The 21,673-nt window shown below is 50.6% G+C and overlaps 2 protein-coding genes across 4 annotated transcripts; both read right to left on the reverse strand.

Annotated features, from left to right (window-relative positions):
- Nucleotides 1-4,297: 4,297 nt before the first annotated feature.
- RPP25L (ribonuclease P/MRP subunit p25 like) lies at nt 4,298-13,766 on the reverse strand. 2 transcript variants are annotated; one of them, XM_054397467.1, is made up of 2 exons: nt 13,744-13,766; nt 4,298-4,910 (listed from the first exon to the last, which is right to left on the reverse strand). In XM_054397467.1, exon 2 carries the CDS (start codon nt 4,907-4,909, stop codon nt 4,349-4,351), a length of 561 nt encoding a protein of 186 aa, XP_054253442.1. In that variant the 5' UTR covers nt 4,910; nt 13,744-13,766; the 3' UTR covers nt 4,298-4,348. The 2 variants fall into 2 exon arrangements, with proteins under 2 accessions (XP_054253442.1, XP_054253441.1); XM_054397466.1 differs by lacking the exon at nt 13,744-13,766 and adding an exon at nt 6,955-6,981 and having other exon boundaries at nt 4,298-4,918.
- On the reverse strand, nt 8,084-13,631 carry DCTN3 (dynactin subunit 3). Of its 2 annotated transcripts, XM_054397464.1 has the most exons (7): nt 13,536-13,631; nt 13,316-13,400; nt 11,916-12,002; nt 11,246-11,329; nt 9,934-9,992; nt 9,140-9,199; nt 8,084-8,473 (listed from the first exon to the last, which is right to left on the reverse strand). In XM_054397464.1, the coding sequence occupies exons 1-7, from the start codon at nt 13,629-13,631 to the stop codon at nt 8,384-8,386; spliced, it is 561 nt and encodes a 186-aa protein (XP_054253439.1). In that variant the 3' UTR covers nt 8,084-8,383. The 2 variants fall into 2 exon arrangements, with proteins under 2 accessions (XP_054253439.1, XP_054253440.1); XM_054397465.1 differs by lacking the exon at nt 11,246-11,329.
- Nucleotides 13,767-21,673: the final 7,907 nt, after the last annotated feature.

Here is a 21,673-nt window from a genome sequence, read left to right on the forward strand (position 1 = left end):
AGAAAGCTGGGGAGGGACTTTTTAGGCTATCAGGTAGTGACAGGACTAGGGGGAATGGAATCAAGTTGGAAGTGGGGAGATTCAGGCTGGACGTGAAGTTCTTCCCCATGAGAGTGGTGAGAGCCTGGAATGGGTTGTCCAGGGAGGTGGTTGAGGCCCCATCCCTGGAGGTGTTTAAGGCCAGGCTGGATGAGGCTCTAGACAGCCTGTTCTAATGTCAGGTGCCCTTGCCCATGGCAGATGATCCTTGTGGTCCCTGCCAACCCTGACTGATTCTCTTTGAGGTGTAGCCTCACTAGCACCAAGTATAGTGACCAGATCATTTCCCTAACCCTGCTGGTCACATTATTGCTGATGCAGGCCAGGATGCTGCTTCTTGGCCACCTGAGCACACTGCTGGCTCATGTTCATCTATTTCTCAACCAGCACCTCCAGGTCCTTTTCTCCCAGGCAGCTTTCCAGCCACTCTACCCCAAGCCTGTAGTGTTGCCTGGGGTTGTTATGACTCAAGTGCAGGGCCTGACACTTGGCCTTGTTGAATCTCATACCATTGACATCACCCTGTCCAGATCCCTCCTTTCCTAAATTCTTATATTGTACTGCCCATGCTGTTCTGTCCTGCTATTTCGCTTGTGCTGCCGCACTCAACAGAGTTCCTTGGGAGGCAGTCCTGAAAGGCTGAGGAGTCCAGGAAGACTGAACACTGCTCAAGATGGAAGTCTTAAAGGCACAGGAACATGTGTTGAAAGATGAGTTGTTGTGGAAGAAGGCCAGCCTGGCTGAATAGAGACATTTGAAAGAAGTGGCAGGGCACTCAGGAGGACTATGAAGTTTTTGTGAAGCTATGCAGAAGGAAAATCAGAAGGGCCAAAGCCCAACTGAAAATTTCATGGAATCACAGAATTGTCAAGGTTGGAAGGCACCCCAAGGATCATCTAGTTCAAACCCCCCTGCCATGGGCAGTGACACCCTCCACTAGATCAGGTTGCCCAGAGCCACATCCAGCCTGGCCTTAAAAACATCCAGGGGTGTGGCTTTCACCACTTCCCTGGGCAACCTCTTCCAGGGTCTTATCACCCTTATGGTGAAGAACTTCCTGACATCTAACCTCCTCTAGCTTGGATTCATTCCCCCTAGTCCTATCACCACCCAACACCCTAAAAAGTCCCTTACCAGCTTTCTTGTAGGTCCCCTTCAGATATTGAAAGGCCACAATGAGGTCTCCTCAGAGGCTTCATCTGTAAAGAGAACAGGAAATGCTTCTGCAAATATATTAGCAACAAAGGGAGGACTATGGAGTATCTCTGTCCTTTGTTGGACAGAAGAACATCATGGGCAAGGACAAGGAAAAGGCTGAGGAACTCAATGCCCTCTTTGCCTCAGTCTTTAGTAGTAAGGTAATTATTTGCTAGATACCCAGTCCCCTGAGCTGAAATGTAGGGATGGGGAGCAGAATGAAGCCGCATAATCCAAGAGGAGATGGTTAGTGACCTGCTGCACCACTTAAGACATACACAAGTCTCTGGGGCCAGATGGCTTACACCAAAGGGTACTGAGAGGTGGAGTAAGCACTCACAAAGCCACTTTCCATCATTTACCAGCCTGCACACACACACCCCCCTGCACATATGCACCTTGCACACAGACACATCTGTACACAGCTGTGCACACACACCTGTACACATAGACATACACCTGGTTCCATGCACATCAGGGCTCAAGGATACCAAGGATGGAGCAGCCAAGGCTGGGCAGAGGTCCCTGCTGGGTCACAGGGTCCACAGTCAGGCAGAGATGGGCACAGACACCAGGTCTGGGCAGAGGGTCATTTAGTGATCTTCAGTGCCCCAGCAATCTGGGCAGCAGCAGCCTCAAAGGCACAGCCAGCTCAACCTGTCCTGGGCCACAGAGAAACAGAGGCACAGGGCAACCTCTCTGGGTGCTGGCATGTCCCACACGTGCTGGGCTGTCATCAGAGACACTCTGGTGTGGGGTACCCAGTGGAGGTGCTTGGAGAGGACACACAGAGGCTTTTCCCACTGCTGCAGGGGTCTTGGAGATCCTAGGGGTCAGACCCTAGCACCTACAGCTGCTGTGAAAAGCCATGACTGGGCCACATGTCCACATGCTGGCACAGACACACAGCAGTGACACAGGGGAAGGGGAATCTGCTGCAGCTCCTGGGGGTGCAGGGGGCCTGTCTGGCCAGGCAGCCTCACATGCTACATGAGATGTGGGCACAGAGGTAGGCGGAAGAGGAGCAGATGAGGAGATCCTAAGAGAGCTGGGGACCCCTCCTGGCTGACGGCATGGACTGCTCCAGGCTCTAATAGCCAGCGGCTCATGCTCTCGCCCTGGGAATGGAAAGCTCTGGGGTGCCAGGTGATGCAGCACTCAGGAGGGAGAACCACCACAGCCAGCCAAGGTCAACTCAAAGGGTGAAATAAAAACTAAAACCACTTTGCAGCTTTGGTGAGAAGGCATTGATGAGGGAGGAGAACACAGATTGCTTGAGCATCTGGCTCTTGGCTAAGACGCCGTTTTTAACAGTGAGCAAACACAAACTCATCATGTGCTGCAATGTCAGAAGCTGTCTGATCAGGCACTTGAGTATCTTTGCTTAGCATCTATTGCTAATCTGCTAATCAGTCAAGAAAAAATGTCTCCTCCTTAGATTTGACAGAGTAACAGCTGGGAACTGCACCAAGATAAATTGGCGCAACTCTGCCCCATCTCCAGGTTCCACCTGTACCAGCACAGCAGAGGTTTGGGCAATTCCCCAAACACCTTGTGAGTGCTGGGGACAACAATAGTCGGGCAGAGCCTGACAAGACTGCCAAACAGCAGGAGTAGGACAAGATGTGTAAACCCAGCACTGTTCCAGGCTGCAACAGATGGTTGGCATCAAGTATAGGACAAGTCTTGCCTGTGAAGGCATCAGGTCAGATAGGTAATGTGTCATCTCTTTCTTGCCCCCCTGACTTAGGTAAAATCCCTTCTTCAGACGTTTGTTTCCTGTTGACTTGACAAAGCAGAGCACCAAGTCCAACTGCAGCTCACCGACACAGGCTGCAAACTGGGAAGACCAGAGAGGAGAAGGCAGTGCTCAGGATACAGTGTGAGCAAGAGCTGTCCTGGGGACAGCTCAGCCTTTCACAGGGAACAGCACTTTGGTCCTGCCCATCATTCCTTAGCAGTGCTGCCCCAGAAAGAGAACTATTGTGTGAGAAAAGATGCCCCATCCTCTGCCTCACCTGGCAGTGCTTGGGCCAAGTCTTTCCAAAGCTGCAGTTCTAGGCAGTTTAAAAGAACAAACAAACAAACTAAAAAAAGCAAAAAGTTTCCCAGAGTAAAGCCCAACCTTGACCTTTCTTGGATATTAAACAGTGAAGGCAGGAAGAAAACCTTCCCTTCTTGCATCAGAGTCCACTGACAGTCAAAAGAGGAATAAAACGGGGAGCAGCAGGTCCCTTCTTTCTCCACAGGCTCCCTTGTTCACGGAACAGAGAACTTCAGCCGGCAGCTGCATCACCACCACCGTCTACATGGTGACCTCCAGTGGGATGAAAAAGACATGACAAATTTCACAGTTACCTGAAGAGGAAACTTTATTTTTAACCCATCTCTGCATTATGAAGGAGCAAAAAGTGAAAAGAACAGGGTCCTTTGGACCTCACCATTATTACCACACCAGGTCACTCACACAGTTACAGGATTTCAGGCTAGTTATGACATGAGTTGAGACCCCTGCCACTTTGGCAGAGGCGGGTGGAACCATCAAGTCCACCAAGGTGAACGGAGGACAGAAAAAACACTATGTCCAAACAATCTCAGACAGAGCTGTATCCCTACAGCCCTATGTTCAAATCCACCTGACAGGCCCTGTGCCCCATTGTCCACTCACACAAGCTCCAGTGATGCAGATGGCTGCCAGAGAATCCATGTCAGGTCCCATCTCCCATCCATACCATAGCAACAGCCACCTCTGCCTGCCACACAAGCAGATGCCTGGCATGAAGACTGGATGCCTGGGCTGCCACACTGCCCCACGCAGCTGGAACCCCCTCAGTGAGCAGCCTTGCTGACCAGACACCAATGGTCCTGGCTGAAGCACAGGCAACTCCTGCCTCTCCTGAACTGCATGCTAAGAAGTGCAGCTGGGCAGCGTTTGACAAGGAAAACTCATCAAAACAGTATCAGGTGGCTATCATATCCATTTTTAAACAGTTCACTTCTCCTTCCCTCCCCTAACAACTCTGCAAAACCCCATGTTCAGCAGCAGCTGTCCAGCTATAGCAGCTTGATTATTTCTGCAACTCCCCCAAACTACAAACACGGTGCTGGCATCTCATGACTTGCCACAGGACTCTCCAGGTCCTCCTCCAGTGGATCGAGGATGCTTTCCTGTGCTGCCTGCTCCTCTGCCTCCACCCTGCTTCCTTTTCATCTGGCCCTGGGACTCTGCTTTAAGTGTTTCAATCCAGAAGGTGTCGAAAGAGCCTGGAGCCTGGTATCCTGGTTCCTGAGGATCGAGGGCATCCTTGCTGAGTAGAACACATATGGCAGGAATGTTTCTCTTCACTGTCAAGGCATCGAGGCCTGCCTCAGGCACAATGGGTTCCCAGATCTCTTCTATCTGTTTGAAAAGCACTTTGGTGATCTGGTGCAGCTCTCTGCGTTTTCGTTTCAAGATTTCCACACAGGTAATGGTCTTGCTGACAGCCTTGCCTGAACCAGTGAACAGGATCTGCCTCACCGAGCCTAGCTCCATCTTGCTGATGGCATAGCCCATCAGATTCCTGATTTTGCTCCCATCCTTTACTTTCATTTCAATAATATCAGGGGGCAGGTTGGTAAAAGGAAGAGGACAAGGTTTCTCCACTATTTTGGTCTTCTTATAGTTCTCCATTCTGCAGTGCTGAAAAAGAAAATAGATCCATTAACAGAAAGTCCCACTGTAATTGCTGCACAAAACCTCTCACCCCAGTTAGCTACAACCTTTCCTTTAAAGGGCACTCTGAGTTGGGGATCCTGAAAAGTCAAATCCAAAAGACCAGTAAGAACACTCTACTCATGCTAAGCAGTCACTAGTATCCCATCTTCCTCAGCACATACCCACAGCACAAATGGTGCCACAGCACAGCCTGGGCTCTGACAGGCAGGCAGAGAAAGGAACATAGCTGATGTTAGAGCAGGGGTAGTAAAAAAATACAGACAGCATCCCAGGGGAAAAAACAGGGAATACTGACCATAGCTGTACCCCATGAGCTGCACCAGAACGTGCCCATGATTAACCCAGGCACAGCTCACCTACTCAGGTGTGTTACAGGAAGAGGCTCTTGAGGCTCCCAGCCCTACAATGGCCAGCGTTGGTGAAAGGCCAGGGTCTGGATACTAGATAGAACAGTACAAGTCACAGAGCTGAGACAGCGGTTGCAGGTGGCAAATATAGCTTTCAAGAAGGGCAACTGTGATGGTTTGAAACTGTCTTTTTAATTTTTCCTTGCAAAGTTCAGAACAGAGAAAGTGAAAGAGTGTAAATAAGTCACTATTGGGTGTAAGAAAGCAAAATACTGATTGTTCTAAACACTTCCATTGGATAGATAGAAACGTTTAAGAACTATCACCCAAAACAAAGTGGGCACTCTGCACATTCTGCGTTCTGCAGTGGGGGCAGCTGCTGGGCTGTCTGGCTGCTGTTTCTTCTTCTCTTCTGGCTGAAGATGACACGTACTGACCTTGGCAGCTAACTTAACAACTTTCTGCTTAACTAACTCTGCTTTCTGTCCAAGGGGTGTCCGGGGGGAAGCTCCTGGGAGAGGGAGGTCCCTTTGGGAGGGTCCCCTTGGGGGGAAGCAAAGGGAGATTGGTTGTGCTTTTCTGTTGACTGTATATATTTGTGAATGTTGTGAATTTTGTATATTTGTACATATTCATTGCATTTCACCGTAGATTGTAGATTCTGCTTTGTATATACAGCTTTTCATTTGCTTCCAGAGTGGGCTGGCCTGGTTATTGTCGGTGGGGAGGAATTTCAGCTCACACCGACACAGGCAACAGAAACAAAAAAAGAAAAAAAGTTCTCCAAGGGAAAGTTAAAGACAGAAATGTCCAGTCTCTTATCTCCCCACTCTGCCAAGGCAGGGCCCCTCTATCGGCAGCCTAACCGAGGCCTGCCTAAACACTGTATTGCACATCCCTCCCCACGACTGAAAGCCCACGGTGCCCAGCACTAAGGCTTTGTTATCCGTGGAATCGTGAGCCCTGTTTCACCTGGAGCCAGCAACTTGTACCCCCTCCCTTACAGAGGCAGGTCGGGTCGATGCCGCTTCTCAGCACTTAGGAAGCACGGCCCCCCCAGGAGGCCGACACCCCCAGCCCGCCAGCAGGTCGCCATCGCTGCCCGGGGCCTGCATGCATCCTGCCGTGCTGGGGAAGTGCAGCGCCAGACCCTGCGACAGCCAGCGGGGACACCGCTGCTCCGGCGGAAGGAGACAGGAGATCCCTGGGACTGTCCGGAGGATGGCAGGGAAAGCCGAGCTCTGCGGAGGACGGCAGGGAAAGCCGAGCTCTCCGGAGGACGGCAGGGAAAGCCGAGCTCTCGATGTACAGCTCAGGAAGGCCAAGCCATTCCCGGGAAGCTACGACGGGGGCGGCGGAGAGGGCTTCGCAAAGCCACTGCTAGCGGGAATCGATCACCGGGAGGCTGCGGTCGCGGGGCAGAGGAGGCAAAGGTTTTGTCACAGGGCTCTGGGAAAGCACGGCGGAGGAAGCCCGAACGCCGTCTACCGCGGGAGGAGGGAAGCCAGGCGGCCTCCACCGGGGCCTGAGGAGAGGCCGATGCCGTGAGAGATAAGGCAGGCAGGAACAGCCATAGGCCGTATTATGAGGGTCTGCGGGAAGGCCGGGTGCCACTGCATTGTCCCGGGGGGCGAGTACGGGGGCATCTCTCACCTGCGGGCACCTCAGCGTGCTCCTCAGGACAAGATGGCGGCCGACGGCAGACTTGCGCAGCGCGGGCGGGCTCCCGGGAGCTGAACACGGAAGGGTTTAGGAGGGACCGTTAAAGGCCATCCAGTCCAACCCCCTGCGATGAGCAGGGGTATGTGCAGCTACACCAGGTTGCCGAGAGCCCTATCCAACCTGACCTAGAATGTATCCAGGGAGAGGGCTCCCACCTCTCCTCTGGGCAGCCTGTGCCAGTGTTTCACCACCCTCACTGAAAAAATTTCTGCCTTAGATATGTGTGGATATACCCTCTTTTAGTTTAAAACCATTACTCCATGTCCTGCCACGACAGGGCCTGCCAAAAAGCCTGTCTCTGTCCTGTAGGCCCCCTTTAAGTACTGAAAGGCTGCAATAGGATGTTCCCCCATTCAGGCTGGACAACCCCGATTCTCTCAGCCTGTCCTCATAGGAGAGGTATTCCAGCCCTCTGATGCTTTTTGTGTCGCTATTCTGGATCCAGTCCAACAGGTCCCTATCTTTTCTGCATTGAGGATTCCAGAGCTGAACACAGCACTCCAAGATGTCAACTCCCAGCCTGGACACTGTCCCAGCAGAGCTTTCCTGGCACCCGGAGGGACCTAGGGGAGACTGTAGCCCGGCTTTGGTGCACTCGGGAGAGTACAGGGTTAGCTAATCTCTTCTAGACTTCCCTGCAGGGCTCCCAGCTCACATGTCTCATTATGTAGATGGGTTTGACACCGTTTCAAATGCATGACCTCAAACTAAGGAACACCTTTGCACCAGGAGAAACTCCAGGCTATGGCCAGACCAGGCAAGACACAACTCACATCTCTCTCTGAAGGGTAAGGAGCTGGTTGAGCAGAGACAAGATGAAAGCATGAGTCTCTGCCTCCTCTCAAGGAAGGAAGAATGATCCAGAACACATGGCACAGCCTTGGGAAAGCTGTGGGACTAGCAGGGATTCACCTTGGCCCAAGGCTGAATGAAGCCACCAATCTCCTGCTGGCTGCCACAACTGCAATTCACTGCCTGGGGAAAATCACATGTGCAGCAACAGTCTGTGCAGGCAGGAGAACTTGAACACAGGAAAAGTCAACTCAGTTAGTTTTTCAGGATTTTACTACGGCCCACGGTAAAAGCATATTCTTAAATTTGTTAAAGCCCAATAGGTATTTTAGGGAAGTGCAAGATTTGCCAACAGTGGCATATTAAGGAGTAGTGTGACTTTGATTTGGGGCCAACGGCTCAGTTGTGGAGCCAGGATGACCCCAGGAGCTTGTGATGTCATTCACAGCATGCTGACACCAAGCAGGAAGATTCCAAGAGACAGCAGGTGCAAGCCATGCTGCAGCCTCTTCAGAGAGGACCAAGGCCAGCAGGATCCCCAGGGTTCTCTGTGCTCCTGACTCTGTCATCACTCTGCTACAGGTTTTGCTTCCTTGGCCACTTCCAGTCGTGTCAGTATTTCATTCCATTGGACAAACTGCTTGGAGAGAAGCAAAGTCTGAACATGATTGTTAAGGAAAGAGATGTGGAAACTGCAAGGAAGAAACCAAGGTCAGAACATCCCATCAGCCTGAAAGCTCCATTACAATCCTGATTCCTCCAGAGAGGAGAGGCCTGGGGCACCAGATTGCAGAAAACCTGCACGGACTCAAACCACCCAAGTGTGGAGCCACTGCATAGCTCCAAACACCAATGGAAATCCAGAAGGCACCTCTGAACACTGTGCAGGGCTGCGTTTCAAGGGGCTTTCCACAGAAAGGAGTAAAGCTCTCTACCAGCTCTGAGATTAGGATTCCACACAGCCAGGGTTATCTACTCTTTAATTCAGGCAGGTTACAGGGCCCAGTAGTCACCAGTAGACACCAGACATGTCAGCCAGCCAGTGTGAGGTCTGCACCAGCAGGCAGACTGTGCTGCTGCCTAGTGCTGAGCCACACCATGAGCAGATTCAGCACAGGGGCTCTGACTCACCAGTAGCACCCTGCCCTTCCTATCTCAGCTCTGCTCCTGAGAAGAGTTTGACAGGGACACAGATGTCACCACCACAGAAAGGGCACTGGACATTATATCCAGGTCTAGGGATCAAACAGGATCTGATGGGAGGAGGCAGCCCAGAAAACAGGTAGGCAGCCCAGCTGTATCAGTCCCAAGGCTCAAAGGATACCATTTTGTTGTAATCTTCAAGGAGTGTCTTGACACTGTCAGTGAGATCATGACGCTGTTCCTGCAAAATTGGGAGCCACAGTGAGCCAGCAATAAATAAGCTGCAGGTTATCTGTCCTCCCAGTTCCTGAGAGCACCAGGGTGAACTCATGCAAGGCCAGTACTGAGATTAGAGCTCAGGCTGTGGCTGTGGCTACAGCTGGGTTTCGGCACCCAAGAGAAAGGTTACAAACACCTATGCAGGTGAAGCACCAAAGCCCCTGAGCTTGCAGTGCTGCCGGCCCCTCATAAACATCTGTATTTTTCCCGCCACAGAACAAACTCACAGCAAACCGCTGAAAGGCACTGCCCTAGAATACTCAGTGTCAGCTCTGGAACCACTCAGATGGGGAAGGAAAGGGTAGAGTGACATGGTGACAGTATCAACAGCCTTCCAGAGACTAGGACACTGGAAGAGTGTTAATGCTTTACCTCAGTGTCCCAGAGAAAGGAGAAATGCCAGCTAGTTAAACACACCACCACTTATTAAGCATCACAAAACTTCGTTTTGAGCTGGGTTATAGTAGACAAAGCACTCTTCCAGCTCAATTTCTAACTCAATTGTCAGAAATGCTGGCTACTTCTCCCCCCCAGTGCTTAAGCTTCTTTAAGACTGCAGTATTAACATCCTGGGATTGAAAAATACCTGCCATGAACAAGCAATTGGAGCAACTGCAAATACAGGCTGTCAGTACAGCCACTGACAAACGGTTCCTCCTCCCTGCTAGCCAAGACTGTCAAGAACATTCATGCTACCTGCTGCTGGATGTGGATTTGAGAGAGTCGCTGTAGCTTGGCTGCATGGTCAGGAACCCCTGAAAGCACAGAAGAGAAAGCAGTTTTGTTTCTTTCACAGCAGCAGGGAGTACTTCCCAAAATAAAGACCACTCCTTCTCCATGAGTATATCACAGCAGCACTCTCTGAATGCAAATGCCACACACCACCAACACTCCTTTTATACAACAAAAAAATCCCCCAGCCACCTTGTACATTAAATGCCAAGTTTATCTGCTAACTGCTTCTGCATGGTTGTGATGGTTTGAAACTGTCTTTTTAATTTTTCCTTGCAAAGTTCAGAACAGATAAAGTGAAAGAGTGTAAATAAGTCACTATTGGGTGTAAGAAAGCAAAATAACGATTGTTCTAAACACTTCCATTGGATAGATAGAAATGTTTAAGAACTATTACCCAAAACAAAGTAGGCATTCTGCACATTCTGCGTTCTGAGTGGGGGCAGTTGCTGGGCTGTCTGGCTGCTGTTTCTTCTTCTCTTCTGGCCGAAGATGACACGTACTGACCTTGGCAGCTAAGTTAACAACTTTCTGCTTAACTAACTCTGCTTCTCTGTCCAGGAGGGTCTGGGGGGGAAGCTCCTGGGAGAGAGAGGCCCCTTTGGGAGGGTCCCCTTGGGGGGAAGCAAAGGGAGATCGATTGTGCTTTTTCTGTTGATTGTATATATTTGTGAATGTTGTGAATTTTGTATATTTGTACATATTCATTGCATTTCATTATAGATTTTAGACTCTGCTTGTAAATACAGCTTTTCATTTGCTTCCAGACTGAGCTAGCCTGGTTATTGTTGGTGGGGGGGGAATTTCAGCTCACACCAACACAATGGTGTAAGTGAAGAGATGCCTGCAGTGAGGGCTTATCAGAGTACATCAGAGTAAACTACTTAGATGAACATACAGCAAGCAATTAAAAAGGTACCACAAATACAAGCAGCAGGGGTGTTTTGGATGTAGAAGAGTTCATAGGCAGGAACAGTCTGCTGGTCTGCACCACCTCTGCCACGCTGCTGTTTCTAACCTGCTACCTAACCTACTCTATCGCCTCCTTCCTGAACCTTGCATGCGACATCAGAGCAGCATGAGGGAGGAACTGTCATACCACTAAGTTTGTACCTACTTTACTCACACCAAGTTCTGTATTTAACTGTCCTCTCTAGTCTGAGGGTCGATTTTAAAAAAAGGGGAAGAAAAAAAACAAAAACAGAAAAAGAAAACAGTATAGGCAACAGCTTGGGGTCTGCATTTGCAGCTCTGACTTTTAGAAGACCATGCGTACCTTGGATATTGGCACTGTCCAAGATGGGCTGGAGGTTCTTCACCTGCTCCAGAAGGGCTGCTCGGGAAGGAATAACCTGCTCCTCTGGTAGGGAAGAGACAAAAAACAAAATCATTGAATACAAGATTCTGTTTTGGCTTTTCTCAAACAGTGGAGAGGTAACTTTTCCAGCTGATCTAGCTATGCAGAAAGGGGCTTATTCATGATTTATTTTGCGTTTCTGTGTTGCTCATCCCTGCAGCTTGATTTATACCAGTTTCAGGCAGGAGAATCTCCACCAAGTTTCATTCTCAGACTATACCAACATAAGACTGAACGAAGTTCTTTGTGGCAAGAGAGGACTAGGCTCTTCCATTCTGTCACAGTCTAGAGTATTGGAAGTGCGGTGAGAAAAACTGTTCTAGCTCCAGTTTCGCTTTTCAACCTCGTATTAATTTGCGGTTAAACTGACAAATATTGAAACTGATAAAACTGTGGCATGGACACGTTCAAGGGATCACCAAGGGTGACACACATCCTTGTATAAACCATCTTTCTAACAGCTCTAAAGAGGGTGCCTTACCAGATCTTTACAATACAAAACAAATCCATCCCAAACTATCTTAGGTAAAAGACAGTTTTTGCAGTTCTAAAAAAACCTAACCCCCTCTCCTCTCATTTCATGCCATACCTGCCAAGATGAACTGCAGCTTCATAGCATCTGGAACAGCCATTCTATCAATGTACTGAGGGTCGAGGTACTTTATTACATCTTCGACTAGAGTGAAAATCATACATGAAGACAAAAAGTAGGAGACTTTACTGCGTACATCAGGTTACTCCATAAATGCTGTTGACTTAAGAGTAAATTTTTTCCAGATTAATGAAATTTCTATAGCACTTGAAAACGTGTAGCTTTGGAGCACTGTGACCTGTGCTGACATATAAACCTACATATGGCTCCAGCTAAACAACTGCTTTGTTAAGGACACCTGTAACACCCTTCCTTTTTAGCTGAATGATGATATTAAAGGTGAGTGAAATCTGCTTCTTTCTGCCCTCAAAACAAAACCAGCCAATAGCTCTCCATCCTGGTCTTTAAAATCATCTACAAACAGATGGTTTGCTTTTTTATACTGAATGACCACTGCAGCCTTGGACCTCAACAACATTCTCTATCCATCCCGCTCCTTCTCCAATACCAGACAGCAAAACTTGGCCAAGAAACAGCTTTGCAGGACAAAGCACCACCCCACTGTCTGCTGCTGATCTCTCCAGTTCCATCCAGCAGTGGCAGCATAGGATCATTGTTGCTCCCACTGCACACACGGGGGAGAGCTGCTCTAGCAGCACTCCCAAGAAGTTCAGCTGTGCAAGAAATCATTTCAGGAGCTCATGGTCCAAGAAACTTCAAAGGCTTCACTCCATACAATCATAGAAGAGTTTAAGTTGAAAAAGACTTTCAAGATCATCAAGCCCAACCATTAACGCAGCACTGTCAAGTCACCACGAAACCATGTCCCTCAGCACCACATCTATACAAAGTTTAAACCCCTGAAGCGATGGGGATTCCACAACTTCCCTGGGCAGCCTAATCCAGTGCTTAACATTTTGGTTGAAGAAATCTTTCCTATCGTCCAAACTAAACTTCCCCTGCTGCAACTTGAGGCAGTTTTCTCTTGTCCCATTGCTTGTTACTGGAGAGAAGAGACCTCAATACAACCTTTTTTTTTTTGGATACCTGTAGAGCATGCTATCTCTAGCTAGCCTCCTCTTCTCCAGACTAAATAATCTAATCCCAGTTCCCTCAGCTGCTCCACACAGAACTTGTGCTGTACACCCTGAAGAACAGGTGGGGCAAACAGGCAAACATCAAACAACTGGTTGCAGCTAAAGCTAAATGAAAAGCCAAGTAGAGAACTACGAGCAGAAAGAACACCCTCAGCTACTTATTTTTCAGCCAAACACACAAGAGCCCCAAATCAAACAAGCTTACGCGGGGAGAAAAGAGATTTCTGTCAGAGGGGCGAAATGCCACGCAGTGGTTCCAAGCTCCCCCAGAAGCCCCCGTTACCACCCCAGACCGCTCACTTTTCTTAAACAGGATTTTGATCCTCTCTCTCTTGCCGGCGATATTGCTTAGCTCCACTTGCACCTTCACTAGCTCCTCCGCCACCTGCAAAGGCAGAGGGAGGGGACGGGCCCGTCAGACCCCGCCCGGCCTGGGCCTGACCTCGAGAGGAGGCCAAGGCGGGCCCCAAGGCGGCCGGAGCCGTCCCCCGGTAGCTGCACCCCCGGCACACTTGGGCACCTTGCGCAGCCCGCAGGTCCCGTCGCTGCCGCCAACGCGACGCTCCAGCTCTTCCAAGCGCCACTGCAGCCGCTGCAAGTCCACCGCCGCCGCCATGGTGCCACCCGCCGGAAGAAGCAAGCGCCGCTTCCGCCACGCCCTGCCGATTGCACGGCGGCGCGGGGCGGGGGCGGGGCCCCTGGCTGCCATGGAGACGCTGGGGAGGTGCCCCTGGCTCCGGGCGAGGGGACGTGAGGTGCGAAGCCCTTCTCAGAGGCAGAGAGGAGAGGCTGCGGCAGTTCGATGGTGATTTGCACTGCAGAAGGCGGTGTGGAGGTCTCCCCCTGCCCGGAGCGGTCGAGTGCTGCTTCATTCCAGAGCGGTCCTCCGGGGAAGAGGCGCTCGAATGTATTAAAATAAATTGATACTCTATATGGATACAGGGCCTTTAAAATCCAGGAGACTGCCACAGGCGCTCCCGCAGGCCGCGGTCTGCTGGGGTTCATCTTTATCTTATTGCCCGCCACAGGTAACACTCACTAAAACCTGGGGCACTAATGACTGCAGCAGCCAGCCCCAGCTGCAGCACCGCCTGCGACTGGCGCTTAAAATTCCAGGGATCTTTCAGAGGGATGAGATGAATTCCTACTAATAGCACCCACCACAACGCCCAGACACTTTCCAAATCACAGAGGGAGATGTTCAGGAGTCGTCAAAAGACCTTGTGATGTTCCCTGCACCCCATGGCCCAGCCTGCCATGGCCCCATCGTGACCATGCAATCTCAGCAGCGCCAGAGCAGCCCCAGGCTGGAGGGCAGCCTCTGTCCCGTGTGGGCTGTGAGCACAGGGCTGGGTGTTACACCATCATGCTCCAGGCACCAGAGAACACCCTGTCAAGGTCCCAAGATAGACTTAGGTCAAACCATCTGCTGATAATGAGTACTTCGTTAGCATAGCTAGCAATACAGGCTGGATGGCTCTGGGAACTCTCCCAGCCTGCTTTGCTGAGAACAAACCCCACTCTGCCCTGAAAAAGCTTTCTTTTTCTAGATTAGTTCCTACAAGTTGGCCCAGGGCCCCAGCAATTCATATGGCCCCCCATATCTCCCTGAAGTGAGGGCACTTGGGCAGGTGGTGCAGGCTGGGGCTCTGTGTGCTCTGCTATTTTTCCCAGGGATCAATAGCTGGGCTGTGGAAGAGGGATCTTCAGAGCGGAAGAGCTGTACTTTGTTCAACAAAGGTGACAAATAGAAATGGCTTCATTAGCAGAAGTGGCTGGGACTGCAGGAGGGGCTGGAGGCTGTGCACATAGTGCTGGTCTGTGTTTAGAGAGTACTGGCTTTATTGTGGACTGTGCCAAACATGATGGGCAATGTCCATGAATACACAAATGCCACTGCTCGACAGTCACAGATGACCTGCTTCCCCAAGGTGAGAAATTCGGGCAGTCCTGGGACTCAAGCACTGGGGAGCTTTGAGATTGGAGGCCATTCATCCTTTAGAGTAACACTCAGGATTTGAGCCGTGGGATGGGGCTTTTGGTGCTACCCAAAGCTGCCCCCAGCCCAGCACACTACACAGTGAATCTGCCCCCTGCTCCTTGGGGCTGAGAGGAGGCCTTTGACCCCATCTCCATCCCTGGAGCTTGCAGTGGTACACTGATGCCACAAGCCACCTGCCCCCAGTTCAGCACTGAGTCTATATCCAAAACTTCTCCTTCTAGGCTGGATCATCCCCACATCCTCTATCTCTTCCTTCCCTCTCAATTACAGTCCCTGCAGGACACGGGAAGCGGGCATCGATCAGGGCTGGTTACTCAGGTGACAGCAGCTGTGTTCCTGAGCCCCCCCAAGGAGCGTGGCAACACACATCACCCTATGTGTGGACCCTGGCTGAGTGGGACACAGGTCTGCTTGTGTCCTCCTGGCTCCCTGGGGCCCTAGTGCTCAATGAGTTGTGGCCAGCACTCCCCAGCAGTGACAGGGGACACAAAACCCCACTTAAGGTTGCATTGATCCCACTCCAGCTCTGCTTGGTGGGCTGTGCTGAGGCTGCAGGTCTTCTGTGGCAGGGCTTAGCTGTCTCACATTCTGGTACCACTACCCTAGAGCAAACACCCTGGGAGCATCTTGCACAGACACATTCACAAACACATGCGGACACAGAAGGACACCACTTGTTGCCAGTTCTACCCCCTTTTTTTTTCTTTCTTCTCTCTCTCCACCCTGCCGAGAAAAAAGGGAGAGGGGCAGGGGGAGGAATTTATATCTATTATCATTTGAGCTCCTAAACTCAGAGCTCAAACCACCACAATATTTCTTTTGGCGCTTCCAACGTGAGGCTTGGGAAATAATATTTTTTCTTTTGCTTGAAAATAACACCTGATTAGGAAAGAAGGGTTTGGAAGTAGAGATGGTAATTTTACAGATTCTTATGGTTCAAGTTTTTGGATGGGCTGTTGGCTGGATCTTTTGGACGCATGTGTATAAACTACTGACTTACCGTGTGGTTTGGTTAATTATAGAGATGCTGCTTGACTGGATAAAAACTCTGCCAATGCAGTTTTGCATGTACCTTTTGAATTCCATCAATCTTACTGATGGCGGGCACTTCTCAAACTTTTCTGACATAAAGAATTTCTCTGAAACCTATTATGAAACTAAACGTGTGGATAAAAATATTGCTGAAGGAGAATGGGACTATGTAAAAATATGCTCTGTAGGCTTAAATGTAATCTTGATAATCATACTCACTCTGGCCATGTGGGGAAGGGGGTGCCCCAACCCATTAAGAGCTATCTGTGGAGGGACAATCAGTTTAGGGAATTCTTTTGTAAGCCTCAATGGCCCAAAGGCGGAGAGCTGTAAGCACTGCAGGCACTGTGATAATGTTTATGAAAACAGAAGGGAGGGGTCTGGCTGCTGTGAATGCTGTCCAGCCCGATGGAGGCTGGCCAAACCTGAGGCCCAGCCCCGAGGGTTTGACCCCCCACCAACAGCTTCACACATAACCCCTGATGCTCTTCAACCTGTAGTTTCCCTAGCACCAGTTACCACACGCAGGAAAAAGATGCAAAAATCAGCTCCAAATACGGATGGTGAAGAAGGCACCTCAGCAGGACCCAGCACATCTCAGAACCCACCAGCAGATGGAGAGGACTCAGATCAGGAGATCATAACCATCACATCTCTGCCCAGAAAAGAATTAAGACAAACTTGTCTGGACTACGCACGGAGAGAGGGTGAGACAATACTAAACTGGACCCTAAAATGTTGGGATGAGGGTGCAGAAACTGTAGATCTAGATAAGAGGGAGGCGAAGTTTCTAGGCTCCCTGTCTCATGATGCCGGTCTGGATAAAGAATTAGCAAAACTCGATGGAACACACACTCTCTGGGCCCGGATTACTAATGCTATAAAGCTCAGGTACCCTACCAGAGAGGATTTGCCTTGGGCCCCAATTAAATGGACGGCTATGGAACAGGGCATTCGGTACCTGAGACAGATGGCTGTGCTGGAGATCATCTATGGAAATGGCCAGCTCCCCTTGGACCCACATCAGGTGTCCATGAAACGGTCCTTAGTAAAGAAACTCACCCAGGGTGCCCCTCAAAGATATGCACACACACTAGGAGGGATGCTTCTGACTGGACAGGATGGAAGTCCTAAAACTGTGGGTGAGTTTGCTAGTGACCTGAGGGAATATGAGGACAGTGTCAGTCACAGGCCCATAATCTCAGCCATAGAGGCTATGACTAAAGACATCATCAAAGAGATTAAGGCCTCCAAGCCTGAACTGAAGGAAGGGGATGACAGCTTTTCTCCCCCTTCACCTTACCCATCAGAATGGATCCATGTTTCAGCCATCAGGAATAAACGTCATTCTCCTCCCCCTAGGAGATCACCCGAAGCTAATCAGGGGATGTCAAGGGTGTCTCTGTGGAGAGCTCTCTGTGACCATGGGGAAAACATGAACCGCTGGGATGGCCAACCCACCTCTGCACTCTGGGCCAGAGTACGGGAACTGCAAGGTGGCCCCAATGGGAATAACTCGCCCAGGAGAAGGGCAGCCCCAGTTTCCCAGGGTGGTTCCTCCCGTTCAAGAGACCCTTCTCCCAGTAACACAGGGCCCTGTGACAAATGTGGGCATCGCTGCCAGCAGTAGAGGTGCCCTGCCTCCAGCCAGGCGGAGATCAGGGACAACAGAGTGTACTGGGATGTGTTTGTGAAATGGCCTGGCACTTCAGAAGCCCTGAAGTACCGAGCTCTGGTGGACACAGGGGCCCAATGCACCCTAATACCATCAAGCTACAGAGGGACCGAGCCCATAACCATTCAAGGGGTCACAGGGGGCTCACAAGATCTGACTGTACTGCAGGCTGAGATAAGCCTGACTGGGAATGAGTGGGGAAAACACACCATAGTGACTGGTCCAGATGCACCTTGCATTCTTGGCATTGACTTTATGCGGGAGGGATGTTTTAAGGACCCTAAGGGGCACAAGTGGGCATTTGGGGTAGCAGCTGTAGGGGCTGCAGACAGGGAACAGCTGTCTGCCATGCCTGAGCTGTCAGATGACTCCTCCGTAGTTGGCAGCCATAAGGTGCAGGATTTGAAGTTACCAATTGCTTCTCGCATAGTGCATCGCAGGCAATACAGGACCAACCGAGACTCTCTGCACCCCATACACCAACTGATTCAACGACTGGAGAGCCAGAAGGTAATCAGCAAAGCTCATTCACCTTTCAACAGCCCAATATGGCCAGTGGGGAAGGCAAACGGGGAATGGAGATTGACTGTGGACTACCGTGGCCTGAATGAAGTGACTCCTCCGATGAGTGCTGCTGTGCCAGACATGTTGGAGCTCCAGTACAAACTGGAATCGAAGGCAGCCAAGTGGTATGCCACAATAGACATTGCTAATGCTTTCTTCTCCATTCCCATTGCAGAAGAATGTAGGCCACAGTTTGCTTTCCCCTGGAGAGGTGTCCAATATCAATGGAATCGTCTCCCCCAGGGGTGGAAACACAGTTCTACCATCTGCCATGAAGTGATCCAAACTGCACTGGAGAAGGGTGGAGCCCCTGAGCACCTGCAGTTCATTGATGACATCATTGTATGGGGTGAGACAGCAGAGGAGGTCTATCAGAAGGGTAAGAGGATAATCGATATCCTGTTGGAGGCTGGCTTTGCCATAAAGAGAAGCAAGGTAAAAGGGCCTGCCAGAGAGATCCAGTTTCTGGGAGTTTGATGGCAAGATGGCCGTCGCCACATCCCTCAGGATGTGGTGAATAAGGTAGCCACTATGGTGCAACCCACTAGTAAGAAAGAGACACAATCTTTCTTGGGGCCTGTGGGCTTCTGGAAAATGCACATTCCCGGGTATAGTCAAACAGTGAAACCCCTCTTCCATGTAACACGGAAGAAAAATAGTTTTGTGTGGGGATCTGAGCACCAGGTAGCATTTGACCAGATAAAACGAGAAGTGGTCCATGCTATGGCTCTGGGACCTGTTCGAACTGGGTCAGAGATCAAGAATGTGCTGTATACTGCGGCTGGTGAGAGTGGTCCTACATGGAGTTTGTAGCAGAAAGCTCCTGGTGAGACAAGGGGCAGGCCCCTAGGTTTCTGGAGTAAGGGGTACAAAGGTTCTGAGGCCAACTACACTGCAACAGAAAAGGAGATCCTAGCTGCCTATGAGGGAGTCCGAGCTGCTTCTGAGGTAACTGGGACCGAGTCACCACTCCTTTTATCTCCAAGGCTTCCAGTCCTGACTTGGATGTTTAAAGGGAGGGGCTCAAGCCCACATCATGACACAGATGCCACCTGGAGTAAATGGATGGCCCTGATAACTCAGCGAGCTCGAATGGGGAACTTTGAACAACCTGGCATAGTAGAAGTGATCACCAACTGGCCAGAGGGTGCTGACTTTGGGATGCCACCAGAGAAGACAGTGACCCGTACTGAGGAAGCTCCCCCATATAATGACCTCCCTGATAATGAAAAGGGCTATGCTCTATTCACAGATGGATCTTGCCGTCTTGTAGAGAGCAAGCAGAGATGGAAGGCAGCTGTCTGGAGCCCAACAAGGCAAGTGGCAGAAGCAAGGGACAGAGAAGGCGAATCCAGTCAGTATGCAGAGGTAAAAGCTGTCCAGCTGGCCCTGGATACAGCAAAATGGGAGAACTGGCCAGTGCTTTACCTATATACTGACTCCTGGATGGTGGCAAATGCCTTATGGGGGTGGCTGAAGGAATGGAAGAAGAACGGATGGCAGAGGAAAGGAAAGGCTATCTGGGCCGCAGACCTGTGGCAAGACATTGCTGCCCATCTGGACAAGCTGCCAATAAAGGTACGGCACATCGATGCACGCATTCCCAAAAGCAGAGCCACTGAGGAACACCAGCACAACCACCAAGCAGATCTGGCTGCTAAAATCTCCCAGATAGACTTGGACTGGGAACACAAGGGTGAGCTATTCCTAGCTCGCTGGGCCCATGACACTTCAGGTCACCAAGGGAGAGATGCCACATACCGGTGGGCTTGGGACAGGTCAGTGGACATATCCATGGAAGTCATCTCCCAGGTTATTCATGAGTGTGACATCTGTGCTGCCATAAAGCAGGCTAAGCACATGAAGCCTTTGTGGTATGGGGGGAGATGGTCAAAGTATAAGTACGGAGAGGCCTGGCAGATCGACTACATCACCCTTCCTCGATCTCACAGTGGCAAGCAGTATGTACTGACCATGGTGGAGGCAAGTACAGGGTGGCTGGAAACCTACCCAGTACCTCATGCCACTGCCCGCAACACCATCCTGGGCCTGGAGAGACATGTCCTGTGGAGACACGGCACCCCAGAGAGGATCGAGTCGGACAATGGAACCCGCTTCAAGAACCATCTCACAAGGGACTGGGCAAAGGAACATGGGATTGAATGGATTTACCATATCCCATATCATGCACCAGCTGCAGGGAAGGTTGAATGCTACAATGGCTTGTTGAAGACCACCCTAAAAGCCATGGGGGTTGGAACCTTTAGGAACTGGGAAAGACACCTAGCTCAGGCCACTTGGTTAGTCAATAGCAGAGGGTCTGTAAACTGAGCTGGTCCTGCCCAGTCCAACCTGCTGCAAACAGTGGATGGAGATGGAGTTCCTGTGATCAATGAGAAAAACCTACTAGGAAAATCAGTATGAGTTTTCCCTGCTGTTGGTGGGGGCAAACCAACCCGAGGGGTGGTCTCTGCTGAGGGGCCTGGTCACACATACTGGGTCATGCTAGAGACTGGGGATATTCAGTGTGTGCCACAACGAAACGTGACGTGGGCTGAAAAGGTATAGCCTCTGAAGGTAACACCAATTAATGTAATGTAATCACTGTATAATAGTTATAAGTCGTTGTAAGTTTTCTCTCCTAGTTTGATAACAACCTGGCGTCCAGGATCCAGCATGAACCCACCGCACACAAGCATCAGCTCGAAAGGACTTCTGCATCATCTTGCCTACACCTGCTCCTGCTTCCCATGCAGCAATAGACTGCTCCTGACTCCCCTTCAGAGGTGAAGATGGTTTCCTGTTCTCTCTTATTCTTCTCCACGTTCCTGCCCAGCTCAAGCACCACCTGCATCAACTGGCACCAGAGAGAGAGACTGCCCTGAGAGAGAGAGACACAGCCGGGATAGAGAGAGACTGCCCTGAGAGAGAGACACACACAGCCGGGATAAAGAGGGACTCAGAACATGAACTCTAATACCACAACTCATGACTGGATAAAGAAACTGTGACAGGAAAGTGGAAGTGAAATAGAGGGGTGGACTGTGCTGGGGCACACCCATCCTGGATGGGGCTGAGAAGAACCCAGCCCCAGGTGGATAAAAGAAATTTAATCTGGGGAGGGCTTGGCCCCTCCCCTGCTGGGAGAAGGTGGTCCCCTGACTCAGAGGTGGTCTATTCCACTTCCCCTTCCTGTCCAGCAAGCCTATAAAAAGGGCGGAATATCTTGCTGCTCTTCCCTTTTTCCTGCCTCCTCTGCTCGAGAGGACTTCCTGCTGCTGTTGCTGTCACTGTCTCCTGCACCGGACCACGTGGCTGGGGCCCTTTCTCTCTCTCTCAACTGAATCCACCGACATCCAGGGGAACACAAGGCCATCCAGGCTTG

Source organism: Indicator indicator, chromosome Z, assembly GCF_027791375.1.
Source record: "Indicator indicator isolate 239-I01 chromosome Z, UM_Iind_1.1, whole genome shotgun sequence".
NCBI classification, from domain to species: domain Eukaryota; kingdom Metazoa; phylum Chordata; class Aves; order Piciformes; family Indicatoridae; genus Indicator; species Indicator indicator.